Raw genomic sequence first — 20,302 nt, 5'->3', positions numbered from 1 at the left:
TGATAGCAGCCAATCCCAACCCTCTATGAAGCAAGCTCAGCTCCTGGACCTTCTAGTGTAATGATACATGATGGGTCCCTTAAGGGGTTAAAATTTCTCTATTCTGATCCATATAACGCTTTTATTGTTTAATTTATGAGACTGTGTGAAGTGTCATTTTTTTGTGCCATGATCTGTACTTTCTATCAGTACCACACTTGCATATATGGGACTTTTTGATCACTTTTTATTCAAATTTTTCTGGATAAGATGTGACAAATATTTAGAAAATTTGCAATTTTGCACTTTGGCTGTTTTTTTTTGCACTTACGCTGTTTACTATACAAGATCAGAAATGTGATAATTTAATAGTTCAGACAATTCTGCAAGTAGCAATAGCAAAAATGTTTATTGTTTATTTATATTCATACACTGGGAAAATGAGGGTAATTAAAATTTTTAAAATGGGAAGTGATTTTTTTTTTTTTACACTAATTTGGAATCCCCCCAGGGACTCCTATGAGTAATACCATGATTGCTCATTGGGATCTATGCAGTACATATGTGCTGCATTGATCTATGTTTTCTTTACTCAATTGTTTCAGGCCGCTGCTAGTTGTGTACAGCAATGGGAGCCAGAAGAGGGCCCGGGCTGTGAGTATGATGGATCGGCTAGCTGGGATGGGATTGTATCTCTTTCCAGGGCAGAGGTGCAAACACTATGTTATGAAATTGTGCATTTAAATAAAATAAATTCAATTTATATTTACTGCAGTGTTGTCCCATGTAATTTTTTTATTAAATAATGCAAAAAAACATGTGTATATGCATGTATATTTTACATTTCTAAAATACTGCCATTCCATTAAATATGCAAAATAATTTATAGAGCAGCTAAGCAAGTAAATACAAAGACTGGTGATAAAATCTGCAGTATGCCAGGGCATCAATATCTCTTCCATGCAATGCCAGCACTGTTCTTAGAATCAGGTTACATCCTTTTTTACCATCTGACCAAGACACAATCTCCGTTTTCCATAGAGTAAAATTGTAGTGGCTTTAGGTCATTTTCTAGTTTAATTTCCTTGCCTTCCATCTGTTGACAAATAAAAGAGGAAATATTGAAAATGCATGCTCTAATGATATATACTTGTTTATACCACCAAGTTTAGATTCTGAAGGTCTTTCCATAGCCATAAGGTGATCAGACTCTTAGGGTGGTATTACACGGGCCGAGCAGGGCCCGATAATACGTGTAAACGAGCGCCGATCTGCTAGATCGTCACTTGTTTACTGGGCCTATTACACAGCCCGATAATCATTTAACAAGAGCTGCAAGGACATAGTTACCGATGTCCTTGCAGCCCTTGCTAAACTGGCATACATTACCCATCCACGTTCCAGGGCTGCTCCTGCCGTCCGCTTCTCCCCGGGTCCTGCATGCGCTCTAGCTTTACAGCAGCCTGTCAGCTGATAGGCTGCTCAGCCAATCACAGGTCGGGACCGCCACGGCCTGTGATTGGCTGAGCGGCCTATCAGCTGACAGGCCGCTGTGAAAATAGAGCGCGCGCGGGACCCCGGGAGAAGCGGACGGCAGGAGCAGCCCTGGAACGTGGATGGGTAATGTATATCGTCAGTCGCGGGCCGCCAAAAATAGGTTCTAACCTATATCAACGATCAGCCGATGATCAAGTCATCATCTGATCGTTGCATTTATTACACGGAGCGATAATCGGCCGAATCGGGCCAATTCGGCCGATTATCGTTCCGTGTAATAGTACCCTTACAGCACATTAGCAGGATTTGCTATACAATGAGGAAAACTCCCACAAAACATTCTGTCATCACAACTTCCAACACACCATGATCCTCACACTAAAGGGTGGTAGCTTTATTTTATATTAGTCCTTGGTAAACCCCACTTACTTTGGAGCTTTCATATGACAGTTTCAGTTCTGAACCAGGCACCTTAAGTAAACGATAAAGTAAGCCCTTTACCTTTTGGACAGTCATAGAATCTTGGGAGAAAAAGAAAAAAAAAGTTATAATGCAATGCCATTTTCTTCATTGTAATAGATAATATAGTTTATAATAAATTCCAAGTGCAAAACACTTGTGTCCCTGACATGTACAAGTCCATGAGCAAGCGGGAACTGTCCAGAGCAGGAGAGGTTTTCTATGGGGATTTGCTGCGGCTCTGGACAGTTTCTGACATGGACAGAGGTGGCAGCAGAGATCACTGTGTCAGACTGGAAAGAACAAACATATACTTTTTTTTTTTTTTTTATAGAAATAGTAATTTACAAATCTGCATAATTTTCTGACTCCAGTTGATTAAAAAACATTTTTATTCCTCTTCAGTTCCTCTTTAATGAAGTAGTTTTTTCTGCCTCTGTTCATACTGTTCAGCATTGTTAGTTTCCACTATATAGGTCTATGTGTTGGTCTAAGCTACAAGTACTTTGTATATTTCCATTAGTTATAAATATGTGAATACAGGATATTGTTTCCTGTTGTCAGCCATTTGGATTGAATTTAGCCTGTAGGGATTGGACATACAAACAAGATGTGCATTTCCAGGAGAAAATAAATAGTGCTTGAAAATAGCACCCATGTAACAGTGACTTCAAGGGTGCCCCTTTAAGAGAAAATTTGACACATGACTTTTTTTTCCCCATCATGGGTGCGTTAAGGGTGTATTAGGCGGGTTCTTTGGTACTGCCCCTTTAAGAGCATTATTGGTGCTTGACCTTTGAGGGTTACTTTGTTACTAGACTTTTAGGATCGACTGGGGCGACTCCCTTAAGAGCAAAATCTGATCCAGCCCTTTAAGATCAAATTCAGTATTGGCATTTAAGAGAGAATTTGGTACCAGCCCTTTAAGAGCACTTTAGAAGAAAAATTGATAACAACCCTTTTGGAGCAAATTCAGTACTGACCCTTTAAGAGAAAATGAATATGCTTTGAAAGAATTCACTATTGGTCCTTTAAAAGTTAATATGGTACTTACCCTTTAAAAACGGGCTCAGTACCATCCCTTTAAAACCTTTTTTTTAATTTTTTTTTAATATATACATACACACACACATATATATATATATATATACACATATATATATATATATATATATATATATATATATATATTTGCACAAACAGAAAAACCAATAATAAAACAAAAAGCACTAGCATGTGCAAAGTACATCCACAATGGACATAAACGGCATTAACAGCATGAGAATCAGGTAGTCCAAAATGCGTTTCCACATAGGAGACCGGCCACGAAACAGTAGACAGTCAATCATGATGACAAAATAACAGCAGAGAACAATACAACAGTATAATTAAGAGATCTGTAATCTAACAAGAGAGTCGGCCAGGTCCACTTTACAATACCATTCGTTAAATCCGAATGGTCGTACAATGTCTGCTATAGATTGTTGGTCAAAATGTGTTATGATACAGGTCCACCATTTCGGGAAAAAAAAAGTGTTTGGTCGATTTGTTTTTGTGAAATTCCGTGTCTATTCTATCCACTTTCAAATAAAGTTCACCATAGGAATATCCGGGAGAGATGGAGATAACAAATTATAAAACAGACAGTGGAGAGCCACCATGTGCACCAATTGGGGGAGTATAGCGTATTTTGTCATTGGCATCTGGGGGATGGGGCTGGTGGAGCAGGAGTACTTGGGTGAGTGGAAAGCTTAATTTTTCAGTGGGTTGTGTAGTCAAATACTTGTCGCTAATATTGTCTGGTATTGGGGCAACTCCACACTCCGTGCCACAGGTTGGTCAGAGGCTTGACACTTTGGGCAGGCAGTAATCCTGTCCAGAAAGTAAGGCGAGGGCAGAATATTGAACCCATATAGAGCCCCAAGCTCTAATTTGAAATATGTCTCCCACCTTCTCTCATTTATTGCATTTTCTAACTCTTGCCCAACTTGCCAAAACAGGGTCTTGTGTCCAACGCGCCGACCTCTTAGAGAGGTCTTTATGAATTGCATTAAATAAAAGAGATATTGAAGCTTTACGCGGTTCTTTACGGCCATCCAACGTATGGGAGTCAGCTTCTTTGGACAAATCCAACAGTTTAGCAATATAGAAGATGTAAATCTGATCAGCATATAAGAACCAAGAGGATGGCAGCTGAAATTTTGCGCTGAGCTTTAATAGGGTAAGCCACTCACGGTGTTCCCGCCTTATGAGGGGTTGTGGAACCCCTGTCTTAACCACGGTAACAATTGCCCTGGGGGGAATTTCGGGTGGCGTGCCAAAGGCATGCACTTAGATATGAGAAAAGCCAAAAGCCTTACGCATCTCCTTCCATGTGACAATCGTATCCCGGAGTAAGACCGAGCATTTGATGTCTGGAGGTAATTTGGAACAGGTGGTGTTGAGGAGGCATTTTATGTCCGATGGATAAGCCAGGGCCTGTTCCAGAAGCATGTTGGGGAAAAAAAGGAGGAACCGTGTAACCAGTCCATCATATTTTGGAAGAGGCAGGTTAAATTATAACCCCGCACATTTGGGAAATTTAGGCCCCCTTCTGCTTTGCAAAGCATCAGTTTAGTGAGCGATATCCTATGCTGTTTACCTCTCCAGAGAAACTTAGTAAAGACTTTGTTAATCATGTTTGTGTCTTTATGGGTCAGCAGGAGGGGAAGAGTTTGGAGCGGATACAACAGGCGTGAGAAGCTAATCATTTTGATCAGATGACATCTAGCAGATAGGGTTAAGGGCAGACTCTCCCAGTCTCTCAATTCAGCTGTAATTTTTTTAATGAGGGACAAATACTAAAGACTATAAAAAGGGAGCAAAAGTTCCTACCAATTTTGAAGCAAAGATATGTTACAAAAGAGGAGGCGCCCTTAACATTGAAATGGCTAACACTGGGTAGCCAGGCTGGTACAGCAGTACCCAGAGAGAGGAGTTTAATCTTATTTTAAAGCCTGAAAAAATACCAAAGGAGGTTAGAAAGTCTATGATTTTCAGCCAGTGGAGAGCAGGCTTGTTTAGGAAAAGTAAGAAGTGGTCAGCGAACATTGACAGCTTGACAGACCTTGGACCCACCTTTAATGCTTCCAAGAAGTCAGTTTGATTCAGATATCTGGCCAGGGGTTGAATAGCCAGGTTGAAAAGAAAGGGAGACAGGGGGCACCCCTGCCTCGTCCCCTTTTCCAATTTTAGAGGGGGTTGATAGGATGCCTTGGGTATGGATGCGTGCAGAAAGGTCCGCGTATAAACCATCTAAAGAGGTACAGAAAGCACACGTAAATGGCAAATTTGTCCAGTATCAACCCCAGCCAGTCCCCATAGCACGTTATCAAAATCCTTCTCCACGTTCATCGTAAGAAGGGCAGGCTGTTCTCCTGGCCGGGGCCGATGCTGGACACGATCAAGCACCGCAATCACCTTACGGATATTCGTTACCGCTGACCTTGTGCGCACGAATCCCACCTGGTGTTTTCCTATCAGCTCCAGCAAGAACTTAGCTAATCTGTCCGCCAGGATGTTCAAAACAATTTTAACACCCTGAATGATCAGGGAGATGGGCTGATATGACCCTGGATCCAGGGGATCATTCCCTGGCTTTGGGAGAACTTTAATATGGACTAATTTGGACATTTGAAGAATAACCCCAGTGTTGGAAATGCCTGTATAGTACTCCGGTAGGATCAGAGATATTTGCAAGTATTTTGTAGAATTCTCCAGAATACCCATCCGGACCTGCAGATTTACTGTTCTGCAATGCCTTTATGGTAGCGAAAACCTTCTCTTTGGTGATATCAGCCTTGAGCGAGTCCCTCTGTTTCTGCATCAGCGCTGGGAGAGACAATTGGCCAAGGAAACGAGTTACTTCCAAGCAATCCAGTGGAGTCCATTGGTAGAGGTCTGAGTAAAAATCTGTCAACACGTTATTTATAACCAAAGGCTGCTTATGAGTGTGGCCCATTGGGTTCCTTTAGTGCTAGCACGTGAGATGGGGGAAATCTGCCTTTCCCTAGCCTGGCTAACATCTTCATCGTAGTGCGTAAAATACACGCGCTCCCTTCTTTCGATCCACATCTCATGTTTTGGATCTGGAGCCTCCTGACCAACCCTTTAGCCGGCAATGAGGCCCATGCTTCCATAGGCGACATGATTGGTTGCAGCTCTGGTGATGTGAAGGTCGCGCTATAGATGTACACGTCTCTAGGTTTGGCGCTGCCGCAGCTTACTTTAGGGACACAAAAGGTGAAGTAGAGCCATCGCTGTGAAACACTTTTAAGGTTGCCGGTCATTGGAACTGAAACCTTCTATCAGCTTTATATAATGATGAGCAAATGGTGCTGAACGTTCTCCTGTGTTTTGTGACTCCCAAAGAAATGTCATTGAACAATAGTAATGGTAGTTTGAGGATTGTCTAGGACTGACAAAACCTCAAAAACACTGATGTATGGTAGTTTCTCCAAAATTCGACATCCACAGGTGGATTAATAGTAAATATAAATTTATTCAGGCAACGCGTTTCGGCTTGTACGACAGTCATGGCTTGAGATAGGCTTGTCCATTGTTATACATGTCGAAACGCGCTGTCTGAACAAATGTATATTGTTTACTATTAATTCACCTGTGAATGTCGAATTTTGGAGAAACTACGATACATCTGCGCCACTTCACCTAAGGGAGTGTTTTGGAGGTTTTGGAGGTCCCTAGACAATCCTCAAACTACCACTTGGATCTACCCACCTACAACCTGTTAGTTGGGATACGGGCTGCGGTGTACATATCAAGTAATTTTCTCTGGAAACGCTGGCCTACTGCTAAAATTTGTTCCTGTATATATCAACCGGTACTCCAGCACTTGTAGTGGCGCGGTGCTCGTGGCAACAACAATTGACCAATAAATGATAAGTGCAGCGTTCGTATATTATGTTACAATAAATTGAAGAAGCATTGACAAAAGCGAGTGCCGGGATTTATCATTTATTGGCTAAAATTTGTTCAATAGGGAGTACACTGAATAAAGAAAAACTACAGCCATTACAGTTTAGAGCAGGGGTCTCAAACTCGCGGCCCACGGGCCTCTGGATACTAATTTGAGGCCCCCACCTCAATGGTAACTTTCCTGTAAGTGCAGCCCTGACACTGTGCTCGTCTTCGGGAGGCCGGCCGAACGGCTGCAGCCGTCCCTGATGCTGGCCCCCCTCTGCCGCATCATCAACTGCTCAGCCGCGATTTGCTGAGCTTAACTTTATGCTCAGCCAATCGCGGCTGAGCAGCTGATGACGAGGCAGAGGGGGGCTGGCATCAGGGACGGCTGCAGCTGTTCAGCCGGCCTCCCGAAGACGACAGAGAGGTGGGCGGCGGCGGCGGCGGTGGGAGGGGAGGTGTGCGGCGGCGGTGCGGGGCAGGTGAGAGGTGCTTACAGCCGCCTAGCAGAGCCGCTGCCCCCTAGCATCCCTGCCGCACATGCAGCTCCCCGGTCTCTAGAGGAGGAGGCCGTGGGGACTGCAAGGTGATCGCATTGCTGCAAGTCCTTGGGCTGTTCAGCAGGATCGGGGGATGCAGTGCAGACCCCCGATCCTGCTTTACAGCCCTAGGACTTGCAGCGATGCGATCACCTCACCCTGCAGTCCCCACGGCCTCCTCCTCCAGAGATCGAGGAGCTGCATGTGCGGCTGAGAGGAGAGCGCTGGTGCCAGGGGTGAGAGGAGGAAGAGGGGTGTGTGCCCAGCTCCCCCCAGTCCCCTGTGTCACCCCCCAGTCCCCTCTCAGAGACTCCCAGTCCCCTGTGTCACCCCCAGTCCCCTCTCAGAGACCCCCAGTCCCCTGTGTCACCCCCTGCTCCCCCCAGTCCCGTGTCACCCCCTGCTCCCACCAGTCCCCTCTCAGAGACCCCCAGTCCCCTTTGTCACCCCGTCCCCTGTGTCACCCCCCTGCTCCCCCTAGTCCCCCCCCCAGCTCCCCTCTGTCACCCTCTGCTCCTCCCAGTCCCGTCACCCCCTGCTCCCCCCAGTCCCCTCTGTCACCCCCAGTCCCCTGTGTCACCCCCCTGCCCCCACCAGTCCCCTGTGTCACCCTCTCCTCCCCCCAGTCCCCTGTGTCACCCCCCAGCTCCCCCAGTCCCCTGTGTCACCCCCCAGTCCTCCTTCTTGTGGAAAACCTGATGCGGCCCAGCCTCACCCAGACTCTACCTCCAGCGGCCCCGGGTAAATTGAGTTTGATACCCATGGTTTAGAGAATGGCGCGAGACACTGAAGCAGAAACCCCTTTTCCACATCCATGTTTACGATATATATGGCCAGTGTCGGACTGGGCCATCGGTAGGCCCCAGCCCCCCACGCAGGCAGCACACTGACCTCCCTTGGACTGATCGGGGCTCCCTGGGGGTGTTAGAGATGTTAGAGATGCTCCCTGTGCTGGAAGTACTAGCCCCGGCACACACCGAGCGTTCTGGTGCCGGGCCTGCTCGGGAATCCCCAGGGACACCAAGAGGGGGCTGCGCATGAGCCGGGGAGAAGAGCAGAAGACAATAGCGACGGGGGAGCGTGTTGTGAGGCGAGTTGTGATTTTTTTTCCCCATCACAGGGGGGCCGTCTATAAGGGGGATATCACAGGGGGCAACTATAGAGAGATATCATAGGGGGCATCTATAGGGGGATATTACAGGGGGCATCTATAGGGGATATCACAGGAGGGACCATCTATAAGGGGGATAATAAGGGGGGGGGCAGTTTCTCTATATCACAGGGAGGACCATCTCTAAGGGGGATATCACATGGGGGCATCTATAGGGGAATATCACAGGGGGGCAACTATAGGGGATATCACAGGAGGGACCATCTATAAGGGGTGTAATAGGGGGGGGGCATCTATAAGGGAAATATCACAGGGGGCATCTATAAGGGGGATATCACAGGAGGAATCTATAATGGGGACTACACAGAGGAGCCATCTATAAGAGGGACTACTGGGGGGGGCGCTATATAATATACTATAAGGGGGTCACAGAGTCAGACTACCCACTAAATGAGGGTGTAAAGGGGCCAATACAGATGTGCACTTTGTATAGAGAGGAGGATGGTGACAGAGTGAGGAGCCTACTATGTCTGTCTGGCAGATTCTGTGGATTCGTGGCTCAAAGAAATTTGCATAATGGTCCAGGACAGATGGAGAAGAAAGGTGAAAAGGGAAGAACTCCGATCAGAGAAGACGTCCCCTGTGAGTCACCTGATATAACTGCTCTATAATTTATATGGAGTATAGAGCCTGTGTAGAGCTGGGTATCTCTATATGACTAGACAAGGTGATGCTGGTCTTTGTACAGTGTATTTTATTCAGTAGTAGCAGTGGTGTTAGTCAGTATGCGGTGGTGTTAGTCAGTATGTGGTGGTGTTATTTACTTGTAATCAGGTACTGTGTTTTATTGGATTTAGTATACTGGATTTGGTCAGTAACAACATGGTGGTGGTGATGGTAGTGGTTGTGGTGGTAATATTTCCACTTTGTATACTGGTATTATTGGTTTCAGTACACAGGATTTGGTCAGTAACAGCATAGCAGTAATATGTATGGAGATAATATTTCCTTCCTATATACTGGTGTTATTGGGAATATCGGTCTTGGTGTGTATAATATATTTTACACCCACACACACCAATAGCATCGCTTGGTCGAGAAAGAGAGGCCCAAGTTGACAGTCTGCAGACCTCAGGATATGCTGGGAGTTGTAGTACAGTAAAAAGAGACAATCCTCTGATAACTGCCGCTGTAGACAGATGTATTGCTGGACCCTTAGGGCTGATGGTTGTGACCCACAGATTGCAGCCACCAGGAGACTCTGCAAACAGTGGTTTATTAAAAGGTTGTTCCCTCAGAAACTACAACTCCCAGCATACCCTGGGAGCTGTATAAATGTAGGGTGTTCTGAGATTTGTCACAGATACAGATGAATTTAGGAAAGGACCGGGTCAGCATGTCGTGTCTCACTGGTTCTTTATTGGTGGGCCCGAGGTACCCCAGTCCGACACTGTATATGGCTGTTTTGGCCCCTGAAGTATACTGCAGTCCCACTGCTGTTAACGCTTTATGCCATCACGATCTCTGGCTGTAAGGGATATGTTACTCCACCCCTTTTTAACTCTGCCACGGTATCAGTCCAGCTAGCTATACGACACAGGAGTTTAATCTGATGACTGTGAGCTGCAATGGCTATCCCACCCACTTAACTCTGCGCTCTAGCACTGCAGCTGAGTTTATGAAAGCAGCGAGTTTCCCGCATTCAGTCATGTTCTCTGCCTGTAAGTTGTACAATGTAAGTTTCTCTGAGTTACAGTATGAAGTCTGTTAGTGAATAGTGGCGATCCGCAGATGGTTTATCATATGATCTGTGTCATACTTATGATCATTGTGTCATACTTATTTCATTTTATCTGTTTATACAAAATAATGATTTATATTGTTTTAATGTCTCCTGTTAAGTCTGTATACTCCTTCTCTGTTTTAGGAACACCCATAGGTGGTGTTTCCCATTTTGTCCATTTAAGTAGTCTGTTTTTATTACTTGCCATGCACTTTCTTGTATCTGATGAAGAGGACAAGTCTTCGAAACGAGTAATATTTTGTGCTTATTTATTCAATAAATAATATTAACGTTTTTTAACCATCGAAAACTCATTTTTGGGAGAGCACTGAGCTAGAGTATTATATGCTTTTTTCTGTTTCTGACGTATTACCTCCATGGGCTCCACACATTTTTGGGAGTATACAGTTTCTGGTACAGCCAGCTTAGCAGTCCTTAGAGTACCTAGTTCCACAATCAGTTGGATCACATTCTGGACTTAGACTTGTACCCCACAGTTTGGAAGGTGTGATATGCACAAAGCCCAAGTGGCTTTCAGGTGAGCCTCTTTTCACCTTATCCTACTCCTTATATATTGAGGAATTACACGAGGCGCCCCTGTCCGTTTTTTCTTTCTCTTTCTGTTTTGTGGTATATTATCAGAGGTACTGGATCTGCTATACTGGGGATTCCCAATTTGTGTGCCCGCTCCACTCTGCAGGCATGTTGCAGTCCTAGGGATTTAGGCAAATCTCACTTTTACAAAAGCGCTGGAGCTCAGGAAGGCCTACTTTCTCACTGACTCCAACTATATGCAGGTTGTTACGGTGGGAGCAGTTTTCCAAGCCCTCCAACTTATCCCCAGCCCTGGTCATCTCCTGTGCCATGGCCTGCTATGTGCTTGCTTGAATTTCTGAACATTTTGCCATTCATTTCTATAGGGATCTTTTTCAAGCACTATAAATATTGCTCCCTGTTGTCAACTATTTCCGGAAACACTGACAGACTCCTGTCAATGCAGAATCCTTCCATACTCTCATGATTATTGCCCTAGTCCCTATTTATGGAGCAGGGAACATTCAGCTGTGGGTGTCAGTATAAAGTGTATGGAACTCTACTGAAAGATGATTTCAGTGGAAATATGGGTGACATGATGGAAAAATTGCTGCTTAGCCCCTTTGTTCTTGGACAGATAAGCTGCCGCAACAGCTCTGTCTTACCCTTCCCCGTAAAGACGACAGGAACGCTCGGTGACATGTCTATGAATTCATTATTATGTGCTTCTATCTTCATCTTTTGCCTCAAGAGTCTTAAAAACTCTTGCAAATCCAAAATCCAATAATCATGGTTTCAAAAAGATAAGAATTTTACTCCTGGTTGTCTCCTGTTCATAGAGCCATGAAACTGAAGTAGTTCCACAAATTTTATTCACGGACATTTGCATCTTACTAGTGTTCAGCGGACCTGTCAGTATGTTCCGGTTTGGCAGCATTATCTGAACCCCAATGCTCTACGTTTGACTCCCCGTGGCTGCAAAGGTTGGTGGCATCTAACTTCTGCGGCCACAGGGAATCAAACACAGAGCATTCAGGTTCAAATAACTATGCCTAGCCCGAACATTTTGACAGGTTCCCTCAACGCTACATCTTATATCACATGGATAATTAGCAGTTGACAACTCCCAGGACATTTCATATAATTTGATGGTGTCATTGACACCCTCCTAGCACCACATATCTGTCCCTAAGTACTGAATAGTAATTTCGTATTTCTAGTCATTGTTATTCTTCCTCAATTCAGATCTCATCCTTGCTTTGTCTGCTATTTGCTGCTAATAAGCAAAGATTCTCCTTTAACATAAACATTTTCATTGGTTCATCTTCAGATAATCTCATATCTTGTGCCCTCTCCTGCTCTTATATGTTTACTGTGGCCTTTGTCTCAATGTATTTATGTAGGTAAAAGTGGCATAAAATGCCTCCTTTTTTTTTTATTTTTTAATATGGGCACCTATTTAGTCTGACATATTGAAGTGCAGCCCACAAGAAATGTACCAAGCATATAACAGCCTAAAGAATCCCCTAATTCATATTCATTCTTTATCCCTAGAGCCCCTTACGCAACTAATATCTTTCCAACTCCAACATAACTTTTATTACTTCATTAGTTTATAAATCATATTTAAAAGTGAATATATGCATGCAAGTTAAAATTCAAATCACTGTGTCACCTCACTGTAATTCATTGTGATACTTTTCTAACAATATCCCCTGATGATGCCAGTTAGGTGAAACATGTCCTGCAGTATGGGACAGCAGTAGATATACACACAGGAGGAGGAGAAATGAAGCACAGTATATATTTGTTTCCTAATGTGCAAATGGGATAAAGTAAAAATAGAAATCTTGTTAGTTTTGGGAAAAAAACTTTATAAGTAATTAGAGCTGTTTACTCCTTTCACAAAAAAGTTTTGCTACCACATAAATGTTGTGTCAGTTTGGTGTACTGTATGCATGTCCAGTACATTTCAATTCATTAATAGAATGCTTCCTTTTCATGTTCAATTTACAAGTTCACATATCTTTTTAAAAATGAAAACAGAAAAACTAGGAGCAAATTTTTGCTTACCTGGTAATTTCTTTTTTATTGGCTTTTGATCTGGTCTGTCAGGGCACATAATAGTTAGGGCTATAAAGAGGAGGAAACAACTAAATAATTCATACAACTTATAACTAGTAAAGTTACATTAACTATAAAACAAAAGCTAAATTTATCAAACTTCAAAATTCTCTTGTTCTAAGAAAAATAGTCACGCCACATGAACTAATTATTACTGCAACATCTACAACATGTCTGCTTTATGGTGACATCATTTGGTGAACGTCCTTTTACTTGTTAGGAAGTTAGAGGGCTTCGATATTTTGCTGCAATTTTTCAGGAAAATTTCAAATTCTGATTTTATTATGGAGAGTTCAGTTCTGAAGTGGATTTGTGGGGCCTGTATGTTAGTTACCCGCATAAATCGCTCCACTGTAAAAACTGCACACCTCAAAGTATTCAAAGTAACATTTAATAAGCTTATTAACCCTTTAGGTGTTTCGTATAAATTTAAGCAAGTTGGAGGAGATATTTAAAATGTTCATTTTTTTGGCAGATATTCCATTTTAGTCCATTTTTTTCCTCTAACACAGCAAATACTAACTGAGAAATGGAACTCAATATTTAATCTGCTTATTCTAATGTTTCTAGAAATCCCCCATATGTGGCCGCAGTGCGTCACCTGACTTAACCACAGGCCGCAGACATGACAGACCTGGTGAAGTTTGGGGCCTTTTTTTATTTCAGCCATTTTTGTAGCCATTATACAATGTCACAGAGGCCTTGCGGTGCCAAAATATTTGTGTAAGACAAGTTGACGTTTACATCTGTACCATTCGGGGGAACATGTGACACCCTGATAATTTTTTATTACATTTTTTGAGGTTGAACAAATAAAAAACACAATTTAGCAGCTATACGTCACATATGACATGTTGTTATTCATCAGGCTAGTACGATTACAGTGATGTCCATTTTATATAGCTTTTGCTATAGTTTATGGCATTTATACTATAAAAACTTTTTGGGTCTTGCATATTGTAAGATCAATAATATTTGTATTTTTTTGCCAATGGAGTTATGTGAGGGCTTTTTTTGTAGCATATGCTGACATTTTTAGCGGTACACCTTTTGGGTACATGTGATGTTTTGATCTATCTTATCTATTTTTTTAGGGGGCGGGATTAACAAGAAAATGTCATTTTGGTTAGTTTTATTTATTTATTTTACAGCATTAATAGGGCGGGATAATTAATGTAACAGGTTAATAGATGGGGTCATCACGGACGCAGTGATACCAAATATGTGTATCTTATTCATAGGGGGTGATTTATAAAGGGGTGGGGAATGTGTATATTTATTTTATATTTAATTTATTTACTTACTTATTTAACTTATTTGTTTGTTTGTGTGTGTAATTGTGTATGTGTTTAACTTTTCAGGTGTATCTATAATCTATAATAATAATAATATCTATAATACATTACAGCACGTGATCTGTGCTGTAGTGCATTAGAGAATGAATGAGCTGTCAGAACTCTGAAAGCTCATTCAAACGATCAGACCTCTGCCTCAGAGCAGAGCATCTGGGTTGCTATGGTAAGCCTGGGGGGGGGAGCGAATATCCCTCTGGCGGCCCCATAGACACTGTGGTCCCATGGACTGCGGCGCCCACGGGATTAACTGCCCAGAGGGGCAGCAGGAGGAGGCGGTATGAAACAGCCTTCTCCTGCTTACCGATCGGCGCTAGGGACAGCTGGAGGATAGAAACTACCTGCTTTACATGTCGTTCCAGGAATGTTATTTTGCGGCAAGGGGTTAATATAGTTATTTTATTTATCTTGTAGACATTACCATTTGCACACAATGTAACTGTTTTGCAAAAAGACATATGTGAACATGTTGGACAACTTAGATGTCAACATTTGAATGTTCTATTATGTTCTTTTATTCTATTATTATTCTCTTCTATTATTTACCACTCTGGGTAGTTTAACCCATTACATGCTGCTGTCGAATGATGACAGCGGCAAGTCAATGGTTCCAGTGGTGCAAGCGCACTATACTTACAGACTTGAATACCAGCGGCGAGGTCCCGGCTACATGCCAATCTTGGGGGCCTTCTGAAGACCACAGGACCTGCCAAGCATATGCTTCTATGGTTTTTGAACCATTGTATCTATAAACCAGACTAAATATACAATGCTACAGTAAGGATCTGCAAAACATGTGAAAAACTAGCTAAATGACCAATAAAAGTGGCCATTTTACTGGTAAAACCCTAGTATTATTGAAGTGCATACAGTGATTGGCTACCTCTGTACAGTACAGTGTGATACTACATATTTTGCGCCAGCATGAGTTGCTTCTTTAGGCCCTAGGCGAGGTCAGCTTTATTTTATTTTTCTGGGACCCTGTGTGATCTATACAGGACCCTAAATATGTTTCAGTCTTCTATATAAAAAGTAATTTACAGCTTCCAGCTTTTGACATATTAGTTATCTTCTATTTTTTTACCCCATTTCAGGGGCTTCAGAACCAGAGAGTTTTGGTCTCAAGATACAAGAGTTTCAACATACAATGATCGTCCTGGAACCAATTAATATTGTAACTTGCGGGACCACTTTATGTTGGTATGGTACAAACTTACTAAGCAGTTGATTTTTCAAGGCAAAAGGCTGTGGTTGCTTAATTTCTGCATCATCAGGTGCCCCATATTCTAGAATGAAAAGAAAGAACAGTTAGGAATTATGCTGTGCTCATATCTGTGTTCCCATATTCTGTTCCCTTAGAAGAGCAGAAAAACAGGTCAGTCACATAATGGACACAACTGGATTGCTTTATAATGGGGTATGATGGATTTTTTTTATCCAGTATCCAACATTCAAATGACACACGACAACTTTACTGCCCTAGAAGGACACCTATGCTTCACCCCAGCAATTTTAGTACAACCAGAAGTCAAACATGGGAGCATGCTGCTTGATGCATGCCAGGCTCATTGTCTTCCATTTTGGGGTAAAGTAAGAAAAAAAAATATTTCAAAAAGTTAGATTTCTCTTAGCATTAGAGCCTAAAATATTGAAGAGTTATTGACAGGATGTAAGCAGGCTACCAGCACATCGTCCTGTCTGACTACGTGTCTAAGTTCTAATGCACTCTAGGTTACATTTAATGCGTTACAGGGGTAAACAGCCTATAACTTCCCTTATAAAACGCTCCTAAACTCTGCATGTCTTACTAACTGCTTCCCCATAAGTAATTTGAGACAACTTCCACCTTTGTAGCTGCTGCTGTTCCTCCATTTTTTCAAAAGTCAGTAAATTTCTAAGATGGCGCGGGTTGGGAAACTATATTTCCTGACATGCAGCGCACCACCATAGTCGGTCCCTACATATACCTGCGCAACGCACATACTAGGCCAGAACACAAAGAACTCTGCGTGGGTGCCATCTCCAATGGAAGGGGCAAAGAAGGAAAGGAGCTGACTTGTTAGATAAACTACATTACAAAGTAAGGTAAATAAAAAGGTTTAATAAAAAAATAAAAAAAAGTGTTTGAGCAGAATACCCCTATAAGTTGAATAATGAACTTCTGTAGCTTTTGAGTGCCCATGAGATTTCTTTGTATTGTTTCTGGATGTTTACAGTATTTCTTACTTTCTATAAGTTCACTGTATCGAGGATGTTCTAGAAGAAATTCCACTGATGGGTTATTAAGTAAGCAGTTCTGATTTCCACCTGATTTTAGCCATTCATTCCCAAACATTTTCCTGTAGTCAAGTTCAGCGCCCTTTCTTTCCTGTGGAAGAATCTATCAAGAAATAGCAAAGTAGTAATGTACCAAAAATGGCTTTAACTAGAGTTTTGTGCGACAACATATAAAAGTAGTACTCTTAGATAAGGTTAATTTCTTCAAGGGGTATTCTGCTTAAACATAACTTGTCATATCTTGCTGCCCATGACTAACAATTCCTTTCCATACTTGCTATTATCTATTCAGTATCCTTCCCCTAGTTCTGAGCTGCTGATTTCTGCTGAAGACACAAAAAACTGTGTAAGCTTTTCTCTCCACCTCCTCCCCCTCCCTTCCGAGACAGCTGATGTAAAAAAAGTCCCTATCTGCAACTTTGTAATGTCGGGAGGATTAATCACAGTGAGTTCATCAACAACCTAACCTCAGATTAACCCTCCCGGCATTACAAAGCTACGAAGTTAGAGATAAAGCCTGCCAGGGCACCAACTCTATGGAAACTATGAAGGAACCACATGCAACTTCTCCTAAGCACCATGTCTTAAAGTAATATAACATGGAACAGCCCCCTTCTCCCACCTTGCCTCTACAGGGTTAATGGAATTAAAATAAACTGAGTGAAAGTGAGGCTATATACCACCTGATGTATGTACACATTACTTTCCTTAAGGATCTATAGAAATAATGTATACAATTCAAGATTATTTGTATGCTGTTGATATATGCATGAACCCCATGGCATGAATGTTTAGAGGAAAAGTGAAAGAAGTTATTACGGACTCAGAGATTGTATCCTCAAATCACGTCATTTGTTCACATCATTCTGTTTTAACTGTTTCTTACTGTTCTAAAAGGGAAAAACAATTCAATAAAAACAATCTGTTATAAAAGACTGCTATAAAGCCGTTACATTAGCTGTCTCAGAAGGGAGGGGAAAGGAGGGGGAGACGAAGAAAAAGGCTCTCACACAGTGTTTTGTGTTTTCAGCAGAAATCAGCAGCTCAGAACTGGGGGAAGGAGACTGAATAGATAACACATACGGAATGAATTGTTAGTCTCACCATGGGCAAAAACGTATGTTTCGGCAGAGTACCCCTTTAGTCATGTTCACACACTTTAATGGCTGTTGTTGCAGAGTGCAACAACGGCCGTTATTAAACAGAACTGATTATTGCATGGCAGTGTATGTGTATATTTTGTACAGCCCCTATTCGGTGAACAGCAGCCGTACAAAACAGCCTGTGCTTACAGTGTAAAGTACGGCTCCCGGCCGCAATTTACACTGTTGTCTACGGCATATTGGAGTGAGGGCACACCACAACGCACAACACAAAAGCCACTGTTCTTACAGCATCTGAACATGGCTTTAAAGAGAACACAGGGTAGTTTTGAGGCTGCAACATATTAAAGGGGTAGTGCGACGCTAAGAAATTATTCACAAAATAACACACATTACAAAGTTATACAACTTTGTAATGTATGTTATGTATGTGAATCGCCCCCTTCCCCATGTTCCCCCACCCCCGCACGTGGGCCTGGAAGTGTAGTGTACCATACATACCTGACGCGGACGCGTCATCAGCTGCTCAGCCGCAGCTGAGCAGCCGATGACGCGGCAGAGGGGGTCGGCATCAGGGACGGCTGCAGCGATTCGGCCGGCCTCCCGAAGATTATGTCATTGACAGAAGATCGGGGACAGGGGTCGACACGCATCAGGTATGTATGGTACACTACACTTCCGGGTCCACGTGCGAGGGAAGAGGGAACACGGGGAAGGGGGCGATTCACATACATAACATGTGTTACAAAGTTGTATAATAACTTTGTAATGTGTGTTTTTTTGTGAATAATTTCTTAGCGCCGCACTAACCCTTTAAGTGTCCCGATTCAGTTCACCAGCTCCAATATTAGGGAAGTACTGCTTATACAATTCTATAAAAACATAAATGTTCGTCAACAGTGTTTTTCATCATTAACCCCTTTCCAGGTATTGTATCTTTATTTATCCATCGCTATAAGAGCACTTATTTTTTTAGGGCACATACTTTTTTAAAGAGCCAATTTTGTGTTTGGAGATGGAAAAAATGTACTCCAGCTTTATTAAAAAAAAAAAAAAAAAAACTTTTAAAACTTATCCTATCTAAACCTCTTATGTAAATGTAAAGTCCCTGAAAATATTCGTCCTAGAAAGAAATATGTAAAAAGTTCAGACCCCAGGGGGTTATTTACCAGACTGGTATAAAAACTAGCTGATTCCACTTTCCATTCTTTAGATTCTTTAGAAAATAAAAGATAAAATCAAATTTTTTGCTAGACGGGTTCTACTTTATACCAGTTAGATAAATAATCTCTATGTGGTCTGATTCCTTATATGATTGTGATTAAGGGCAACGTTAATATCTTACTATTGTAATTTGCTGTTTGTATACGGAGTGGTAATGACTATATAAGGTCTAAAATATAACTTTTATTTACTCATTAAAATTGTAGCCCTAACAACAATCAAAAAAATAAAATAACTAATGTGACAAAAAAACTGTGACAACTAAATCCCGTGACAGATAGGTGGGTGATGGATTATGGGACCTATAGCAATTTTATAAATTGGGGGAGGGAAAGGTGCACACTGCACTAGATAAAATTAATAAATAAATTATCCCTGCCTTTTGGGGTGATCACCTCCTTAATAGGGTGGCCCCAACCACGATGACGGTCCCTACCCTCAAATAAGTGCACGGGGAAAAAAACAACAAAAACCTAGTGTCACCCTACAAATCCCAATCCAAACCAAAACAAATTATACCGTGTACACACTGTGAACTATATACATTACAGATCAACCAATGAATTAAAATATGCACGTTCCTACACGTTTCCCCCGTCTATTTATTACGGGTTCATCAGGGAACCAACGGACATTAATCATTTAAACATGGGATGTAGATAAATATTTGTTTCTATTGCACCAAATATGGGATGTAAACAATTATTTATATTGCACCAAATATGGGATGTAAACAATTATCTATATTGCACTATATACGAATAGATAAGCTATAAGATATAGATATACTACAATAGGGTGTCACTGTGTAAACGCTCACAAATTATAAATGAAATTGCTGTGACTATGTTTCACATTGACATGGAGGGTTTACAACAAACTTGTGTGCTTTGCAAGAAATCCGATAAAGTATCCTAGATAGAGATACAGACAAACCTCTAGGATTAAAGATACATCCTAGGTATATATCAATCACTGATGCGCGATATAGATATACTCATCTAGATGATGCTGTTCCACCTTCCATTTGCGGGGAGGTAACATGTCCGATATACATGGGGGTCTCGGCCGTGCGTTCCAGAGGAGCACCCGAAATAGTGTACCGATAGGTCGGGTGTCGATGTGGCTACATCGACACCCGACCTATCGGTACACTATTTCGGGTGCTCCTCTGGAACGCACGGCCGAGACCCCCATGTATATCGGACATGTTACCTCCCCGCAAATGGAAGGTGGAACAGCATCATCTAGATGAGTATATCTATATCGCGCATCAGTGATTGATATATACCTAGGATGTATCTTTAATCCTAGAGGTTTGCCTGTATCTCTATCTAGGATACTGTTAAATGTGAGAGAAC

The 20,302-nt window shown here is 42.2% G+C and overlaps 1 protein-coding gene across 5 annotated transcripts in view; it reads right to left on the bottom strand.

The window, feature by feature from the left end:
- Window positions 1-747: 747 nt before the first annotated feature.
- TBCE (tubulin folding cofactor E) overlaps window positions 748-20,302 on the bottom strand; it is a 130,604-nt gene continuing 111,049 nt past the window's right edge. For 4 of the 5 annotated variants that reach the window (XM_069954458.1, XM_069954461.1, XM_069954457.1 and 1 more), the window contains exons 13-17: window positions 16,564-16,717; window positions 15,555-15,623; window positions 12,935-12,994; window positions 1,906-1,997; window positions 748-1,075 (exon numbers count right to left, since the gene is read on the bottom strand). In XM_069954458.1, coding sequence (XP_069810559.1) covers window positions 983-1,075; window positions 1,906-1,997; window positions 12,935-12,994; window positions 15,555-15,623; window positions 16,564-16,717 — 468 coding nt within the window. In that variant the 3' untranslated portion in view covers window positions 748-982. The remainder of the gene's footprint in view (window positions 1,076-1,905; window positions 1,998-12,934; window positions 12,995-15,554; window positions 15,624-16,563; window positions 16,718-20,302) is intronic. The other variant, XM_069954459.1, reaches the window with a different exon arrangement.

The sequence above is a fragment of the Dendropsophus ebraccatus genome, chromosome 15, assembly GCF_027789765.1.
Source record: "Dendropsophus ebraccatus isolate aDenEbr1 chromosome 15, aDenEbr1.pat, whole genome shotgun sequence".
Taxonomy (NCBI): domain Eukaryota; kingdom Metazoa; phylum Chordata; class Amphibia; order Anura; family Hylidae; genus Dendropsophus; species Dendropsophus ebraccatus.
Note: the sequence above shows the minus strand (reverse complement) of the source record. Positions and strands in the feature narration are given on the sequence as shown.